The 18,308-nt window shown below is 40.3% G+C and overlaps 1 protein-coding gene across 2 annotated transcripts in view; it reads right to left on the bottom strand.

The window, feature by feature from the left end:
* Window positions 1-13,982, bottom strand: part of ITK (IL2 inducible T cell kinase) — an 80,262-nt gene extending 66,280 nt beyond the window's left edge. The window contains exon 1 of one of the 2 annotated variants that reach the window (XR_008525574.1): window positions 13,707-13,980. Coding sequence is in view for 1 of the 2 variants with exons in the window: in XM_009241229.4 (XP_009239504.2) it covers window positions 13,707-13,844 (138 nt within the window). In the remaining variant the exon portion in view is untranslated. Of the gene's footprint in view, window positions 1-13,706 lie in introns of both variants that reach the window. The other variant, XM_009241229.4, reaches the window with a different exon arrangement.
* Window positions 13,983-18,308: the final 4,326 nt, after the last annotated feature.

The following is an 18,308-nucleotide window of genomic DNA, read 5'->3' as shown; positions in this document are numbered from 1 at the left end:
ACCCTAGTTCCCTCAAATAGTATTGTCTGCTCAATAGTATTCTTTCAATTGACTTATTTTTTCCACATAAACAAATTTATTCTAGGAGGAAATTTTAAATCACCACCATAAATTTTAAAACACTTATTTCTAACATAAATTATAGTAGATACATAACTATTAAAGACATGTTAAAACCAGATTTGTCCATGTGCCATCTTGTGTGCTCCTGATAGTACCCTACTTTGGGAAACACCAAATTGGATCATTGTCATGGAAATGGCCTCAGCATGGATTGTGGAAAAGGGTGAGGTTTGGTATTAGCTCCCTCAAACTCCCTTTCTGGGTCACTTCGCTGGGCTAATACTTTCCTTCTGGTGCTCCTTGTATTATCACTTTGGATATAGCATTCCCAGAATGTTATTCCCAGAAAAGGCTTAATAAGTGGTCAATGCTGCTATTAGTTGTTAATCTGGAAAACTAAATAGTGCTGAGGCGGATACAGCATCTTTCCTTGTCAGAGGCCACCCCAGGAACAGATCCTCAGGTTTACAAGCCCAGGAACTCATGTTTATCAGCCCATAGAGTCCAGGTGAATGGAAACACACTCTGCAAAGTCACCAAAGACTGGCGAATTCACAAACTCGCAGCGAGAAACTGGCTGAGATGCTTGCAGTCGTGAAGGTAAGTAGAATTACCTTCTTGCAAAATGTAATTCTACTTGGGTAATGACAAAGATATCAGGAAAGGCCACACTAATGTATGTAGGAGCAAAGTATAGGGAATCCTTATGTCCTAAGGCATGCTGTTGCCTTTACACTTTTCACTTTGCTTCCTTGGGCAAATTACTTACCGTCCTCGTAGCTCCATTGCTTCCTCACTAAAACAAAATTTTACTTTTATCTTGTTCAAAGAATTGTAAAGAGGAAATGAGAAAATACTTAACAAAGTGTTCAGTCCTCTTCTTGTAGTGATGCTAACTATTGTGGTTTTTTTTTAAAAAAAAATTGTTGCTGTTGATGATGTTTCTGCTCTCTTTCGGGTAAGTCTGCTGGGCAACCTGGAGCAAGCCTGCTGGTCCCAACTCAACACCTCTATTGGACTGCATTAGAAACTCACCAACAAATCCTTGCCCCAACTCTCCTTTTCAGCTTCTATTAAAAGACTTATCAGACCAAACAAGCTTAGATCTGAAAATGTCCATTGAAGAACATTTAATCCAACTTTTAATATTTGTCCTATATGTGTAACCTAGATAAGATACTTAGTTTCTTTAAACCTCAGCCTTCTCATAAATTACATGGGGATAACAATAGGATAACATAATGAATGTGGTTATTGTGAATATTTATGATATAAGACATATAAAACACTTAACCTTGATGCTATGAAACACAGCAAGAACTCATTAAATATTGACTTATTATTTCAGATTTTATATTGGTTACACATGAAATGTCTGACTTCATTTTTAGGGTGCGTTCTTGGGGTCATGCTTGTATTTTGACAACATGCTTTCTCATGAGCCACATAGTTATTAATCACCCTAAAGGTATTACTTCCTGTAAAGATTTCCATATTTGGCTAATCTCCATCACTTTTTGTGAATTCCTGATATAATTGGCAGAGATACACAATTTCCACTTAAAAACAAAGAGAGATAGGGTCTCACTCTGTAGCCCAGGCTGGAGTGCAGTGGTGCAATCATAGCTCACTGCAACCTTGAACTCCTGGGCTTAAGCAATCCTCTTCCCTCAGCTTCCCAAATAGCTGGACTATAGGTGTGCACAACCATGCCCAGCTAATTTTTTTATTTTTTGTTTTTGTGGAGACAGGATCTCACTATGTTACCCAGGCTGGTCTCAAACTCCTGCCCTCAAGAGATCCTGTAACTCCAACCTCCCAAAGTGTTGGTATTACAAATGTGAGCCAAGTTTCCATGTTTTTGAAATGGAAGAATCTTTAGAAATCATTCAGTCTAACTTTATAATGTTAGAGAGGAGGACAATGAGGCTTCAAGGTGACTTTCTAAACTGGATCTTGTCTTTTCATTTCTACTATTCAATTTGCACCCTGGGGGGACAGGTCACAGAACTGCAAGATACCTTATTGATCCCTGAAAGTCAGGGACAGGCCAAGGGGCATAGGGCTCTGCGCAGTTTCCCTGCCCTGCTTCAAGCAGAGAACTTCCACTTCTCTCTGTTTTATATGTGGGGATGGTGATGACTTGTATAATTTTATATTAAAATGTTTTTTAAAGTTTGAAAAAGCATTGATCAGCCGAATCGTTTGATATTATGGACAAGAAAGCTAAATCCCAGAGAGAGTAAAGAATTAGCCAGGTGACCCGGGTCCAAATCTCTTTTCTATTAGGCTGCCCTGTTGTTCCTTGCTCACCTCATCCCACTTTTCTGGAATTACAGCCTGAGCATTTCAGTGTCATAGGCCCTGTCTAAAATTAAAACTGTCTTCTATGGAACAGTCAAAAGTGGCTCCTGTGACACCTTCTTGTATTTCATTTGCTCCTTGATAAAGTGTTTCATGACCTAATCCAAAGAGCTCATTCATGGGAAACTTTCAGACCACCCATACTCCGTGACAGTCAGTTCAGGGATTCAGGTTTTGCAGAGTAGGAGACCTTTTGACACCCCTTAAATCCAACTATGCAGATGGTGGGTTCATCTACATACATGTGACACTGACTTTAAATCAAACCATCTCACCTATGTGTAAAAGATTACATATTTTCCCCTCTCTCTCACTACAACATTCAAAATGGGGTACTTGAAAATCACCACAGTGAGATTCTCTTGTTTCTATTAGTTCCTTTTTAGAAACATAATCTTCTCGAATGATTCTGATAACAAATACAGTGCCACTTTTGGTAGCCCATGCACTGCTTCTTCAATCTCTTTGGAAGATGATGTAGCAACAAGTGATCAAGACCAGAAAATGTTCTTATCCTGTGACACAATTATCCTATTTGGGGCATTCTATCCTAAGAAGCTGATTTTAAAAATGAGACAGCCCTATATTATGTATACTGTTTTTTTTGGTGTTTTCATTATACCTGGAAACAACCTGAATGTTGAATTGTAGCTAACAGATAAGTTCACCTATTCCTCCACGTATATAAAATAGATAAGCATGTTCTTGCAATGAACTGACTCAACCATTAAAAAATCATATATATGAAAAATGATTACTTTGGAGGCAATGTAGATATATGGGAATACATTTATATAAAAGAATAAATGGAAAAGTAGAATATAAAATTGTCATGCATTATGATTATAACTCTGAAAAAGATACGTCTGCACGAGGGAAAAAAACCTGTGCTGACACAGATAGTAAATTGATGTCTTCAGACCAGATTATAGAAAACATTCTGAATGTACTTGGTTCATTAATTTTTTTTGACAATATGAGATCAGAATATTCCTTGCTCTGTCTTGAGATTAATCGAAGCTGATTTAACTCAATTCTAATTTGGTTTCAGTCTTTGCTGCTACAATCTATCTGAGCTCATCGTTGATCCTGACATAGGTTAAACACCAGGCACTTTCCCATCAAAACATAGAGTGAGATGATTCTGGACAAAGTACCCCCAGGAAGAAGGATGCCACAAGAAAGTTAAAACATAAGGCAACTGCGGAGGTTGCAGTGAGCCAAGATTGCGCCACTGCATTCCAGCCTGGGCGACAGAGCGAGACTCCGTCTAAAAAATAAAAATAAATAAATAAATAAATAAATAAATAAACAAAAAATAAGACAACTGAAGAAGAACTCGTAGGATGGGACACTACACAATGGCCCAGGAGACCACTGCAGGAGACTCTACCCAGCTTCCTGGCTTCTATTCTTGGCCATTGTATAATCTGCTGACCCCATAGCTGTCAACTCACTTCTAGATGGATGGAATCACACCCACTGCTTTAACCTTGGAAACTTTTCATTGGGGTTGGAATCAAATCCAGACTCCTTGCCATGATCCACAAGGGCCTGCAGAGTTTGGCTTCTGCCCCTTGTCTTGTGCCCCTCTCTTGAACTCTGCATATTCAAATTTCTGTTCCTCACACAAGCCAAGCTTTTTCCTACCTCAGGGTCTTTGTACTTGCCGTTCCCTCTGCCCAGAATGCTCTTTCCCATTTCTTCATTTAACTAGTTATTTCCTCAAACTTCAGTTCAGCTACAAATTCCTTCTCTGACCACCCCACCTCCCAGTTCAGCCCGAGTGGCTGCCTGGTCTTGCCATAGAACCTACCACATTCTCTATCTGCCCTATGCAGTTACACACTTGCTTGCTGTCTGTTCCATCCCCTAGAATGCAAGCTATTAGGGTGGTGTACAAGTAATTGACCTCAATTAAAAACCTCAATTACGTGTGCACCAACCTAAGACACCTGCCTCCATTACTTACCACTGCGTTCCTCACATCTAGGGCGGTGCCTGGCACAGAGCAGCTATTTACAAAATATTTGCTGAACAAATGAATAAATCGAAATGTACCAAAACAGAAACGTTTCCTTGATACACAGTCAACAAAAACAAACAAACCAACCAACAACAATAATAATAAAGATTTGGCACAATATATAAAGTTTGGGGGAAAAAAGCCTTATAGTTGAATTTTTATAACAAACAGTTATAATTTCTGTGACTTTTTAAATATTAAAAAAGGAAAAATATAATGAGAAGCCTACTTATAAATAGCTTTAGGTTAATAGGAATTATATGGCAACATAAGACATAAGAACCTGTATCTAGCTCTTATTTTATTAAAATACAGAAAACTTTTATTGAATTTCAAGGAACTGAGAAGACTGTTGATCCAAAAGGGGACTTTTATATGCATGGGAAGGCATTACAGACCTGTTTTCTCCTTAGGATCACTTTTAGTGATGCCTCTGAGTGTCATGAAGCCAAACCCAAACTGACCTCTGGATGAAAATTATGTCCTGGAAGGTCTACTTTTTCCAGTAGGCCTCATAATTCACTGATGAATGGAGGAATGTATTATTAGTTGGTTAAGAAAATGAGGGTGGAATGAGGATTTACTATTTGGTCCATGAACATTTGCGAAGAGCTTTAAAATAGTTTTTTGTAGACATGATTTCCGCGTTTGATATTTACATGTCTTGTTTTACATGGAGCTTGTAGTTCAAGAAACTGAGCGCTTCTTCTTTTTTTTTTTTTTGAGACAGCATCTTGCTGTGTCGCCCAGGCTGGAGTGCAGTGGTGCAATCTCAGCCCACTGCAACCTCCGCCTCTTGGGTTCAAGCAATTCTCCTGCTTCAGCCTCTCGAGTAGCTGAGATTACAGGCATATGCCACCATGTCTGACTAAGTTTTTGTATTTTTAGTAGAGATAGGGTTTCGCCATGTTGGCTAGGCTTGTCTCGAACTCCTGAGTTCAGGCAATCCGCCCGCCTCGGCCTCCCAAAGTGCGAGGATTACAGGCATAAGCCACTGTGCCTGGCCTGAAACTGAGCTCTTCTGCTTTCTTTCAGACTGAGTCAGAATCTAAACTCTCACGTTTATAGTATTTCTCTGTGGGCTGTTTTAACTGCAGAAACTGATGAATGGGTGTACCAGTCCCTGAACAGTAGGAATCAAATCTAATTTTATTGTGAGAAAAGAAAATATCAATACAACGGTTATCTCCATAAAACATTAACCTCACATTACACAGGCAAAGATCATTTCATGATGACACTCCATTAAAACAGATGCAAACTGTGCATGTCTCAACTGCAAAGTACTTTGCTTGGGCCCTTCCTTGTCTCTGTGTGGCTAGACAAGGCCCACATTTTTAGCTTTCAGATGCTTTTCTGAATGCAACATGAGTTATGTGACCTTCATTCATTCCCCAGATATTTACTGACCACATACTACAACTAACCAGTGCCCAGAACTGTTTTAGTTGATGGTGATACTGTGATGAAGAAGACAGTCAAGATCTCTGCTCTCATGGAACTGCCCTTCCATTAGATGGACAGACAGAAATTCAACAGGGAAGCAGATCCATAAACCTAACAAATAAATGCAGATACTAAGGTATCTGTGTGCTTTGAAGAGGTGGGAAATAAATCAACAACAGAATTAGCCAGGCGTGGTGACGCACTCCTGTAGTCCCACCTAGTCGGGAGGATCGCTTGAGTCTGAAAGGCGGAGGTTGCAGTGACCCGAGATTCTGCCACTGCATTCTAGCCTGGGTGACAGAGCAAGACCATGTTTCAGACAAACAAGCAAACAAATACTCCTTCAAAAATCTGGGGTGTTTGAGACAGTGGAAACAGCTAATGCAAAGATCCTGCATCCTGAGAATGAGTGCCATTTTATGTGTGTCTCACTTGTCTCACCCTAGTCCTGGCCCTGTACAAAGGCCCTGCTGAGACCTTGAGCTTGGAGTGCTTATGGTTCAGGAAGAAAGCAAATGTGACAGAAGCACATAAGGGGAGTGTGGTGTGAAGAGAAATAAAGAAGGCAGGCTGGGACCACAGGATGAAGGGTCTTGAAGGGCATGGTTGAGAATTTATTTAAATACCCTAAATAGCCATGGAGGGTTTTAAGGTAGAAAGTAGTATCTGATTTAAAATTTTAAGGTTCATTCTAGGTGTTGTGTGGATAACAGACTGTAAAGAGCTTCAAATGCCAGCAGGAGCCCAGCTGGAAGGCAACTGAATGACATGGGAATGAAGAGAAGAGAGCCAATGACTGCTCAATGTCACAAGCAAAAATGCCTGGGTAGTTTTAAGAATATTATCTGCATGGCAAGGCATGGTGGCTCACGCCTGTAATCCCAGCAGTTTTGGAGGCTGAGGCGGGAGGATTGCTTGAGCCCAGGAATTTGAGAACAGCCTGGGCAATATAGTGAGACCCTGTCTCTATAATTTTTTTTTTTTTTTAAATAGCCAAGCATGATGGTGCATACCTCTAGTCCCAGAAACTCAGGAGGTTGAGGCAGAAGGATCACTTGAACCTGGGAAGCTGAGGCTACAGTGAGCTGTGATCACACCACTGTACCCCAGCCTGGGTGACAGAGCAAGGCTCTGGGTCAAGAAAAAAAAAAAAGATTATTATCTACAGAGGGTTTAGCTGTAAAAGGCAAGGAAGGAGGGGTAAGACCGGCAGAGGAAAAAGGAGAAAAGAGTTGCTTGATTCTCCTAAAAAGAGTTGAGGGCTGGGACCTGGCCCTCCTGCTAGTTCCTACGTGTGCCTTTCTGACCCAGCACTTAAAATTCCAACCACCTGAATACCTGAATCTTCCTCTTCCTTGTTCAAGGATAGGCCATACACTACTGCCTCCAGGGAGTCTTTGTTACTTGTTTCTACACCCAATAATCTCCCTTTTGAAGTCTTATGTCACTTGCCTTGGTCTCTATTATTTGGGTATTGAACCTTCTCTATTTGAAGTTCGTTTGTGTCTCTAACCTCTCCAGCTGAATCTATACCTTATGTCCTTATTCCTTCCTTTCTTTTCTCCCTTTCTCCTTTTATTCCTTCCACAAATGATGCATGAGTGAATAGTGTGTGCCAGACACTCTTGTAGACACTGGCAAGGCCATCTTTATCAACTTGGGTGCCTGCTATCATAAAGCTGATAGTTCAATGGAGGGTGAGGTGGGGAAATGACATTAATACGTCATCACATTAACAAATGAGTAGTTACAACTTCAGCATGTGCTGTGAAGAAAGGACACCCGGTGCTATGGTAGAACAGGACAGGAGGACATGACTTAATCTAGGGACTTCAAGGAAGGCTTTCCCAAGTAAGTGACACTTAAAATGGAGGCTTTAACATTGAAGAAAACCTGGTGTGGTTGGATCCCAGAGATGAGAGAAAGTGAGACATGACCTGAGACAGACAAGACCATGTGGGAGATTCTGGTGGTATCCATCCTTAGGGCAATGGGGAGAGCCGCTGGAGGGACACATCAACTTCTGATGAAGGTCATCAGGACTGGACTACAGCCACATGTGAAAAGCTAGTGCTGGCTGCCATGTGGAGGATGAAGTGGCAGGCAGGGCTGAAGTGGATGCAGGGAGACCATGAGAGGTGGTAGCAGTCCCAGGTGAGAGATATCCTGACAGCTTCCACTAGGGAGGTGGCTATGGGAATCTGGGGAGATTCTAGGGGAACTTTAGGAGGCAAAGCTTGCCACGGCTGCCTCTCTCTCTCTCTCTTTTTTTTTTTTTTTGAGACGGAGTTTCACTCTTGTTGCCCAGGCTGGAGTGCAATCGCACAATCTTAGCTCACTGCAACCTCTGCCTCCTGGGTTCAAGCAATTCTCCTGCCTCAGCCTCCTGAGTAGCTGGGATTACAGGCACCTGCCACCATGCCCGGCTAATTTTTTATGTTTTTAGTGGAAACGGGGCTTTGCCATATTAGCCAGACTGCTCTCGAACTCCTGCCCTCAGGTGATCCACCCGCCCCAGCCTCCCAAAGTGCTGGGATTACAGGCATGGGCCATCGTGCCCGGCCTCTCTCTCTTTTTTTTTATTTTAAGACACATAGCGGGGCTTCTTGAAGTGAATAAAGACAAAGATTTGTCCTGGGGCATATGTGGAAAACGTAGAGGTCCTAAAATATTTCATTGCAGAAGACCCATTTGGCACAGGGTACCAATTTTCAGGACTGTCCTTTACATTGGGGACTTCAGAGCAAGAATGTATTGCATACTGTGTAATAACCCAATGGAATCCCTGATCACCTATGAGTAACAACTATGGTAACAAGTACTATTTGTCAGAGAGTAATGTAGACTCTAGAGTCATGGGACCTCAGGCAAGTTGTTTAAACTCTGTCTCAATTTCTTGACCTACAAATTGGGGTAATAACAGTTCCTAACTTACAGGGTAGTTATAATAGGTGAAATAATTCACACTTTTGCACAGTGTTGGACATGTAGTAAGTGCTCAGTAAATGTTGGTTACTATCTTATTAGAATAAAGGTGACCTCCATCTTATTAAAAGGAAATAAGATCATGAAGAAATGTTTAATTATTTTATTTTATTTTTGAGACCAGGTCTCAGCCTGTTGCCCAGGCTGGATTACAGTGGCATGATCACAGCTCACTGCAGCCTCAACCTCCTGGGCTCAAGGGATCCTCCCACCTCACCCTCCTGAGTAACTGGGACTACAGGCATGCAGCACTACATCTGGCTTTTTTTTTTTTTTAGAGACGGAGTCTCACCATGTTGCCCAGGCTGGTCTCAAATTCCTGGGCTCAAGTGATCTGCCCACCTCGGCCTCCCAAAGTGTTGGGATTACAGGTGTGAGTCTCTGTGTCTGGCCTTGCTTAATTATTTTAAAAACATAGGCCGGGCGCGATGGCTCACATCTGTAATCCCAGCACTCTGGGAGGCCGAGGTGGGCAGACCATGAGGTCAGGAGTTCGAGACCAGCCTGGCCAATATGGTGAAATCCTGTATCTACTAAAAAATATACAAAAATTAGCCGAGCATGATGGCACGCACCTGTAGTCCCAGCTACTCAGGAGGCTGAGGCAGAAGAATCACTTGAACCTGGGAGGCAGAGGTTGCAGTGAACCGAGGTGGCACCACTGCACTTCAGCCTGAGCGACAGAGCAAGACTCTGTCTAAAAAAAAAAAAAAAAAGAAAATAGTTTTTTAGAGAATTGCACAGCATTATATAATTTACACAAAATCACACAGATCAAATGTGAGCTAGTCTTTGACCCAGATCTGTCTGATTCCAGAAGCAGTGTTTGTGATCACTAGCAGTAATGCTTTCAAAAGCAAGGAAAGGGGACCATCTCCCCACCTACCATCTTTAATTTAGAAAGGATGCTTGCTGCAAGCAGGAGATGGTTCTGTTGCTAGATAAGACTGTAGGCTAAAGGGAAAAGGCCGTGAGGAGGGGAGACCCTCACCCAGATGCTTACTGGAATGGTGATCTTGACTGTTTCTCTTGTTCCATGTAAATGATAATGCCTCCCACATCATAAGGAGCACAGCACACTTGATCCCTAAGGTGCAAAGAGTCATCAAAATAGGAGAACCTTTCCAGTTCTCCAGAGAGGCTTTCAGAAGATCAAGGTGGTGCTTGGGCAAAATTGTGAGTAATAATCACCTTACCATGTAGCAATTGGTAAGAAGCTTATAACATACTTTTCTCATGAAATACTCAACATCACTTGAAGTAGGTAGTGTTGGGGTCCTTACTTTACAAATAGGACACTGGCAGAAAGAGGTCAAATGTCTGGTCTGAGATCCCACATCTAGAAAGTGGCCACATGAGCCACACCAATCTATGATGCTTTATTCCCATCTAGGCTGCCTCTTCCATCCTGTGCTTACTCAAAGTGCCTGAGGCTCTCCACTTTCCCTTTACCACTGAAAGGGATCCGATATCAGTCATGTGCAACTAAGTATGCTGTTTAGTTGGTGGCTACCTCTCCAAGGATCATTTGTACTTAGGCTTGCTGATGGTGTGCTGGACTTGGCTTGTACTGGCTCGAGGTAGCTAATTGTTAAGTTTTCAGGAATCTGTGAGCCAGCAGACATCACATTGGTAGTTTAAAATGGGCCGTGATGGGAATATTTACACCAAAGGGATTGGCAAACACTACGAATCAGGGCTCTCCAACAAGCCCCGTACTCAGATTCCTAAGCATTTACCAGCATATCCACATGCCCTTATCTCTCATTGTCCTCTGTCATAGAATTTCAGGCATCAGGGACAATTTGGAAAAAAATTGACAGGCACAGGAGAGCCTCTGAAATCATGTCTGTCTGCAAGCTACCACCTGCCAAATCTATGCTTCTTTCTGGCCCACTGCTCCAGCAAGATGAAGGCGCTTCTTGGCCCCTCTGAAAACACTTGCACATCTCAATAGGGAAAACAGGCATCTAACACCAGAACTAAATCCATGTTAAAGTAAAACCTCAATCAAGTAGTATTATAATGACAATAGGCATAATTTTTTAGGTTAGAATAAACATACTTGATTTCTAGAATTACAGATATGTTCTTGAGTATGTAGAAGGGTTATTTTTCATATGGTGTTATAAATTCATAGAATATGAGAACCGCAAGAATTGTAATTTTACAAATGAGAAAAGAGAAAAAGAAGCTCTGACACCCGACACCCTAAGAGGGGCAATAACTGGCCGAACAGCTCATGATGCATGTATATCTACCCCACAAACTTGTATTTAGCCACAGAATAGAGGGAATCCAGGACCCTGATCTTAGCTTGACTTTGAAGAATCCTTGAACATCTCCCATAATTTGAAAATGAATTGTTATGACAGCCTGCTAGCTTCTGTGGAGACATGAAATGGATACAAATAATCGTTAATTTTTACTAGATGCTTACCAGATGACAGGGCCTATGCTAAGTACGTAATATATTAAGTTGAATTGTTTGAAACTTCTAATATCTGATCGATCTGCCAAATAATTTCAAAAAGTTCAGCCTAAAGACATTATACCTCTGAGTCTTTGCCATCTTCCTATGAAATGGGTATTATTATCACACCCATTTTACAGATTGAAAATGAAGCCTTTAATTTAAAAATGAAAATGTTCTTCCCACAAGTGTAATGTTATTTACTTATGAGTAATATTAATGCAGCCTTGTGTGCAAATTGGTGTCCTGAAACCATGTAGTATACCTAAGACATGAACAATAGTAACTCACATATATTACCTTTTTCAGGGACCTTGGATAAATTTCTAATTAATAAATTTCTACAATAATTAAATAATTAAAGAAATACTTTTAAAATGTTAGTTATAAGAGTAAAAAAGGCATTAGAAAACAAGAAATTTGATGTTTGGACATGTATTCTCTATATCTCACATGGAAGAATTAGAAACTATAGCCTAGGGCTCCCCAGAATGAAGTAATTGTCTTGAAATTTTCCATAATGCTCAGATAAAGAAGTAGGGTGATTTTACAACCTTGTCTACATGCAAATTATAACCAATAAAATTCTGAATTAAGGCCATCTGGTTTTGTGATTATTTGCAAATAATATTGAGCTGAATTCACAATCATTTCACAAATAGCAGTTGGGCTAAGAAATTATTAATACTAACTAAATGAGATGATACTATGTTGAATCAGGAAAACGAACTGGTGAAAACTGCAAAATGGGCTTTGAAAAAAATATTTAAAGGTACATGACTGTTCTTTCAATATGAAACAAAAACTTTAAATGTTCCATTCGCAAAAAAGCATTGAGTAATGCCATGCGATTTATTAGCTCTACGTGATAAATCCCCCAAGTTCACAAACTGGGCTCCTGGCCACCTAGCAAAGAGGCCTTGCACATAATTCCATATGTTTTCTGATTGACTGGTAAATTGTTATCAGTAAGAGTCTGATAACAAGACAAGCAATTCTTTTCACTTCTAAAGAGGCAGCACTATTTCGCCTGCTACTTTTTTGTTTGCTGTATTTTTTCAATTCACCAAAGACATGCAACACCTGCAACTTTAAAAAGTGAGGCATCCATAGGCTCTATACCCAGCCTGACCTCCTCTGGAGCTCCATCTCATGAAGTGCTTTAAAGCCTGGCACGCCAAAGAATCCCAAACTCATGCCTCCACCTACTAAGTCAGACTCCAACAAAGAATTGGAGCACTTTTGTTTCTAAGTGACCATCAGGCACCTAATATTATTTTCCCTTCAGTAAAATATAAGTGATAATCCTTGTCCTACCCCACTAATGATGTAAAAATAATATAACCATACAGTAAGAAATCAAACACGCTTTGAAAAATTGCAGCGTAGGGCTAAACAAGAGCCACTGCATAAAGCAAAGAAGTTTTGAAGAAGAAAGGGATCTTGAAGGTTGTTATTTCCAGTTTTTTCCTTTTATGAAGAAAGAACCTGAAATAGGAGGTAGACATTTGCCCAGACTGGATCACCTACTGAGAAGTAGAGTTTGGTCTCCTGACCCTTTGTCCAATGCTTTTTCTACCAAACTACATTATTAGGATTATTCCTGTTGCTTTTGTTATTAGTGATGTTAAGAAGCATGAGACTATTTTTAGATAAAGAGACAGACTGACCTAGCTAAGCAGCCATACTCCTTCTGGGTAAGAACCGCTGGTCTGCACTGCAGAAACTTTGCTCTTAATAACCCTGATGTCCTAGGAAGTCTATCAAGAGATGAAGAGGTTTGCCATTGTGCCTTACAACTTTTAGACAATTAAATGCCTGGGAAATCTTATTTCAAGATCAGGCAAGCAACAAGTATTGAGACAAACAGAGTTATTCATGGAAACGTTAACACTGAACCCAAATGTTAACCATTCTAAACACCAGTTTCTTCCACCAAAAAGTAAGAAAGCTGGGGTAGATCATCCCATTGAATGCTAGTGTTGTTTTAATCTATGTTTCATTAAATTTAGTATGTTTCATAGAAAGTTCAAGTTTTATCGAATCATAATACTTGCTACCTAAAATCTTATTAATAATTTAAAAATCAAACATAATCTTGCAGGGGGAAAAAGCTGATGAATGTTAAATTTACAGTTTTTAGGACTGAAATTGCCTAGCACCACCATTTCACCTCTTGACTGCTCTCTGCATTCTCCTCTGATTACTTTTACTGTGCTTTTTATGTTGTTATAATAAGCATGTTTGTGTTTCCTGTGTTCTATTTTATGCTATGTATATACTTTTGCATTAGCCCAGTCCAAACATAAAATGCTATGTGAAAAAAGACAAATGAAACTGCTCACATACCCCATGACGATCCTCAAAGTACGCCAGGCTGGCTTTGGTTAACACAAAGAAGCGGACTTTAAAGTTCGACGGAGAAGTTCTTCTCTTTTGTTGGGATTTCTTGATGAGCTGTTCTTCCAGGAGGATAAAGTTGTTCATGATCCAGTTCTTGAAAGGTGATGCACCTTGGGCATCACCTCTTAGCACAACCAAAGGAAAGAGTTTTGGGGCAAAGAATGCAATGTGGAGGCAGTTGATCTTCAGAGAGCTGCTCAAGGGCAACTTGCCTTCAATGTTATCTTTCTATCAACGTTCAGCCAACATAGCTGAGCTTCTCCTCTGATGTCAAAGGCCAAAACCACATCCTTTCAAAATTCACAAAACGAGGAGGCATATGTAAAAAATACATACAGCCTTTGCTATATGGCTTGAAATGATATTTGAAAAACTGTAGACTCAAAATTATAGTAAGGATTGCTGTTTAATCTTTATAGTTCCTGGTTGAATCCATCCAGCAGTTAAAACATGTAGCACAAGGGGTAAGGACAATGTATGGCTTTGCTTACCATGATATACTTGGCAACCATCACAGTGCCTGACACATAAAAAAGAAGTTCAAGAAAAATTTGTTGAATGGATCATCACCAAATTGGGTTGGACAATTAAAAGAGGTAATGAGCACAAAACCCTCATACATTAAAGTGAAGAAATATGTTCCTGAAGTTTATTAGTTTTTAAGATTTAAATTAAAGCCCATAGAAATTTCTCAATGCTACATATAGATGACTGCCTTTCTGTCCTGATGTTTTGTGGAAGAGTGAAAAATAAGTGAATCCTTCAGAATGGCATAATAAACAAAGTACATATGGGTTTTGAAAACAGACAAACTTGTGTAGGATTCCCAGCTCTGTCACTTACTAAGCTGTTTCTCTTTGAGCAAGCCATGACTTCTCTGATCCTTAGCTTCCTTGTGAGGGTCCCTTGGAGGACTGAATCCCATACATCTTATGAATGGTGGGTGCTAGTCATACATGTTACCTTAGAGTTAGTACATAGTTGAAGTATAATGTGTGACACTTACCTCTACTATGTTAATAATCAAGAGATTTTAGTGTAAGCAGATATGGCATGTAGTGGGTAGGGATAAATAATAAATGAAACAATCATTATTGCTGTATAGGAGTGAAATTCTCCAATGTTTATTTTTAAATGTAAATTACCAGACAACAGCGTAATTTTATTTCATATACTGGATGCCCCAGCATAATCAAGACACCCAGGAGGGTACGGTACGGGTACATTTTAAATGACCTCCCCCATTCTGAGATTTTTAAGACATATGTGTGGAAATACACTGCCCAAAAAAAAAAAATACTTTTTTTTTTTTTTCTGAGTATGGGCTTTAGGTAGGGATTGCTACTATTCCCAAATAGCTACTCTCTCCTTCTTACTAGAGTAACTGAATCCCTGACGGTTATCTGGGCATCTGGCCAGCAAGAATAAAGACTACAAATTTTAGCCTCCCTTGTAGCTAGGTGTAGTTGTATGACTGTCTTCTGGTCAACTGAATGTAGCAGAAGTCATGTGCACAACTTCTAGGAAATTTCCTTAGTGGGATCTGCCATCCCCTTTTCTTTCCCTTTTCCTCCTGCCTTCTGACTAGAATACTGAGGTGACAGTTGGAGCTGAAGCAGCCATCTAGTATCATGAGGTGGAAATTGAATGTTGAGGACAATGGAGTATAAGATAGAAAGAGCCTGGGACCCTGGTGACCATGGATCTTCCATGCCAGCCCTGGATTACATTTTTTAATATCTATTTTCTAAGTCTCAGTTATTTTGAGGTTTCTGTCACTACCAGCAAACCTAGATAATACAGTGCTACCTCCTCAAACTAGACTACAAACTGCTCTGAGAAAAGTACATTTTATACCTCCTTGATTCAGATGAAAAGATTTACAGACTTCACAAAGTGTTCTCATCTGGGAAAACAAAATATCATCAGTAGCTGTTGCAATAGTTAGGAGTCTTTCATTTGCTCAGTCTACATGGAGTGTCATCGTAAGTAATTTTATTCTCTTTCTCATAAAGCCATCAAACCCACTAACTGAGACTCATCTTTGCCAACTTTTAAATGCAAACTTAGGAGGCTCAATATTTTTTTCTCACTTTAAGGAAAACATAAACAAAAACAAATAGTCCCTTTGTTTGTTTTGGTTTTAAAAAGTTCACTTCACAGGAGCCAAATTCAAGGAGTTCCCACTTGCCAAAGATGGAACAATTTGAGTATCAAAAGGAATAATAATTGCCATGAATTGAAGAACAGCAAAAATGTTAAAACAATGAGTTCAAAAGAGAATTGAAAAAAGCATCCCAACCTTTTGATCACTTTTGGAGGATGCTGAAGAACCAACTTGTTTTTCTGAAAACTGGAAACAAAGGAAAAAAATAAAACATATTGCCTGCTTTTCCTGAAGAATTATCTTCCAATTCAGTAATCAAGTATTTAATGAGGAAGTTCTTTTTTCCCGAGAAACTAATCAATGAAGGAGTGATAGAATATTATCGTTTTGCAATGCCAATGAAATAATAAATGTAGACAGTGATCATCAATGGCTGTTAAAATTATTATGCAAAAAAACAATAGGAAAATATATAACTGTCATATGAAGCTGACAACACAGTAACATGCTGATTAATCTTAAAAGAAGGACAACCAGACATTGTATGTCTCCTCAGGTGAAGCAAGAGGAAGTACACAAAACTGGCAACTCGGGAGTCTTGCCAAGAGAAAACAAAATCAAACACAAATCTAATCAAACTTTGAGATATAAATTCGAGTTTACAGGAAATACAAGAGATAAACGAACCTGACAAATGACACTGTGGAGATGCAATTGGATAAGTCCAGAATACAAAACATGCTAAGGACAAATGACTCAGTATCAGTAACAAATAAGTCATAGAGGGCAGGGCACGGTGGCTCATGCCTGTAATCCCAGCACTTTGGGAAGCCAAGGGGGTGGATTGCTTGAGCCCAGGAGCTTAAGACCAGCCTAGGCAACATGGTGAAACCCTTTCTCTACAAAAAATTAACCAGGCATGGTGGCACACACCTGTAGTCCCACCTACTTGGGAGGCTGAAGTGGGAGGATCACTTGAGCCCAGTGGGTGGAGGTTGCAGTGAGCTGGGATTGCACCACTGTACTCCAGTCTGGGTAACAGAGCCAGACTCTGTCTCAAAAAACAAAAACAAAACAAAACAACAAATAAATCAAAGGGAGAACCCTTAGATTAAAAGAGACTTTAAGAGACATATGAGCATGTTTGGACTTTGGATTAAGAGTTAAGCAAATCAACTGTATAAAGACGTTATGAGACAATTAGACAAATTTGAATGCTAAAGAGATGTTTGATAATACTGAGAAACTTGTTATTTTTTAAGATGTAATAATGGGCTGGGTGTGGTGGCTCATGCCTATAATCCCAGCACTTTGGGAGGCTAAGGTGGGCGGATCACGTGAGGTCAGGAGTTCGAGACCAGCCTGGCCAACATGGTGAAACCCCATCTCTACTAAAAATACAAAAGTCAGCGGAGTGTGGTGCTGTGTGCCTGTAATCCCAGATACTTGGGAGGCTGAGGCAGGAGAATAGCTTGAACCTGGAGGGCGGAGGTTGCAGTGAGCTGAGATGGTACCACTGCACTCCGGTGTGAGCAACAGAGCAAGACGCCATCTCAAAAAAAAAAAACAACAACAAAAAAGATGTAATAATGGCACTATTATGTTAAAATAGTCCTTATTTTGTATAGAAACATACACTGAATTATTGATAAAACAATAAAATGTTTATGATTTGCTTCATCATAATCCAGTGGAGGGGGAGAAATTGGTAAGGGAAGGGATGAAAAATGTTTGACCATGACTTGACAATTGCTAAACTTGGCTAACGGGTACATCAGTATTCTACTCTCCTTGCACTGATGCACATTTGAAAATTTCCATAATAAAAAGTTAAGAAAAGAAAAAGGGGCTGGGTGTGGTGGCTCACACCTGTAATCTCAGCACTTCGGGATGCCGAGGCGGGTGGATCACCTGAGGTCAGGAGTTTGAGACCAACCTGGCCAACATGGTGAAACCCCGTCTCTACTAAAAATACAAAAATCAGCTGGGCATGGTGGCAGGTGGCTGTAGTCCCAGCTACTTGGGATGCTGAGGCAGGAGAATAGCTTTAACCCGGGAGGCAGACATTGCAGTGAGCTGATTGCACCACTGTATTCCAGCCTGGGTGTCAAGAGCAAAACTCCATCTCAAAACAACAACAACAACAATACAAAGAAAAGAAAAAGAAAGCCCAGTTCAGTTCAAGGTAATAATCAAAACTCCAAACATGTATTCAAGTTGATGCTTTTCCTTAACTTTGCATGGGTTTGCTTCAGGATTTGAAGCATGTTGGCTTTTCTACCATGTCCTAACCTCTCTTTTCCCACACACAAGCCTGGTTTCTGACCCACCTGAGTCGGAAGCTCAGGCTGGAGGGAAAAGAGGAAGAGGGGTAAAGGGTGCAACATTCATGAAGCTGCAGCAGTAATCTGGGGATGATGTCCTTGGGATGTGGTGGATGC

The sequence above is a fragment of the Pongo abelii genome, chromosome 4 (assembly GCF_028885655.2).
Source record: "Pongo abelii isolate AG06213 chromosome 4, NHGRI_mPonAbe1-v2.0_pri, whole genome shotgun sequence".
NCBI lineage: Eukaryota > Metazoa > Chordata > Mammalia > Primates > Hominidae > Pongo > Pongo abelii.
The sequence above is the reverse complement of the archived record's forward strand: the minus strand, read 5'-3'. Positions and strand labels throughout refer to the sequence as shown.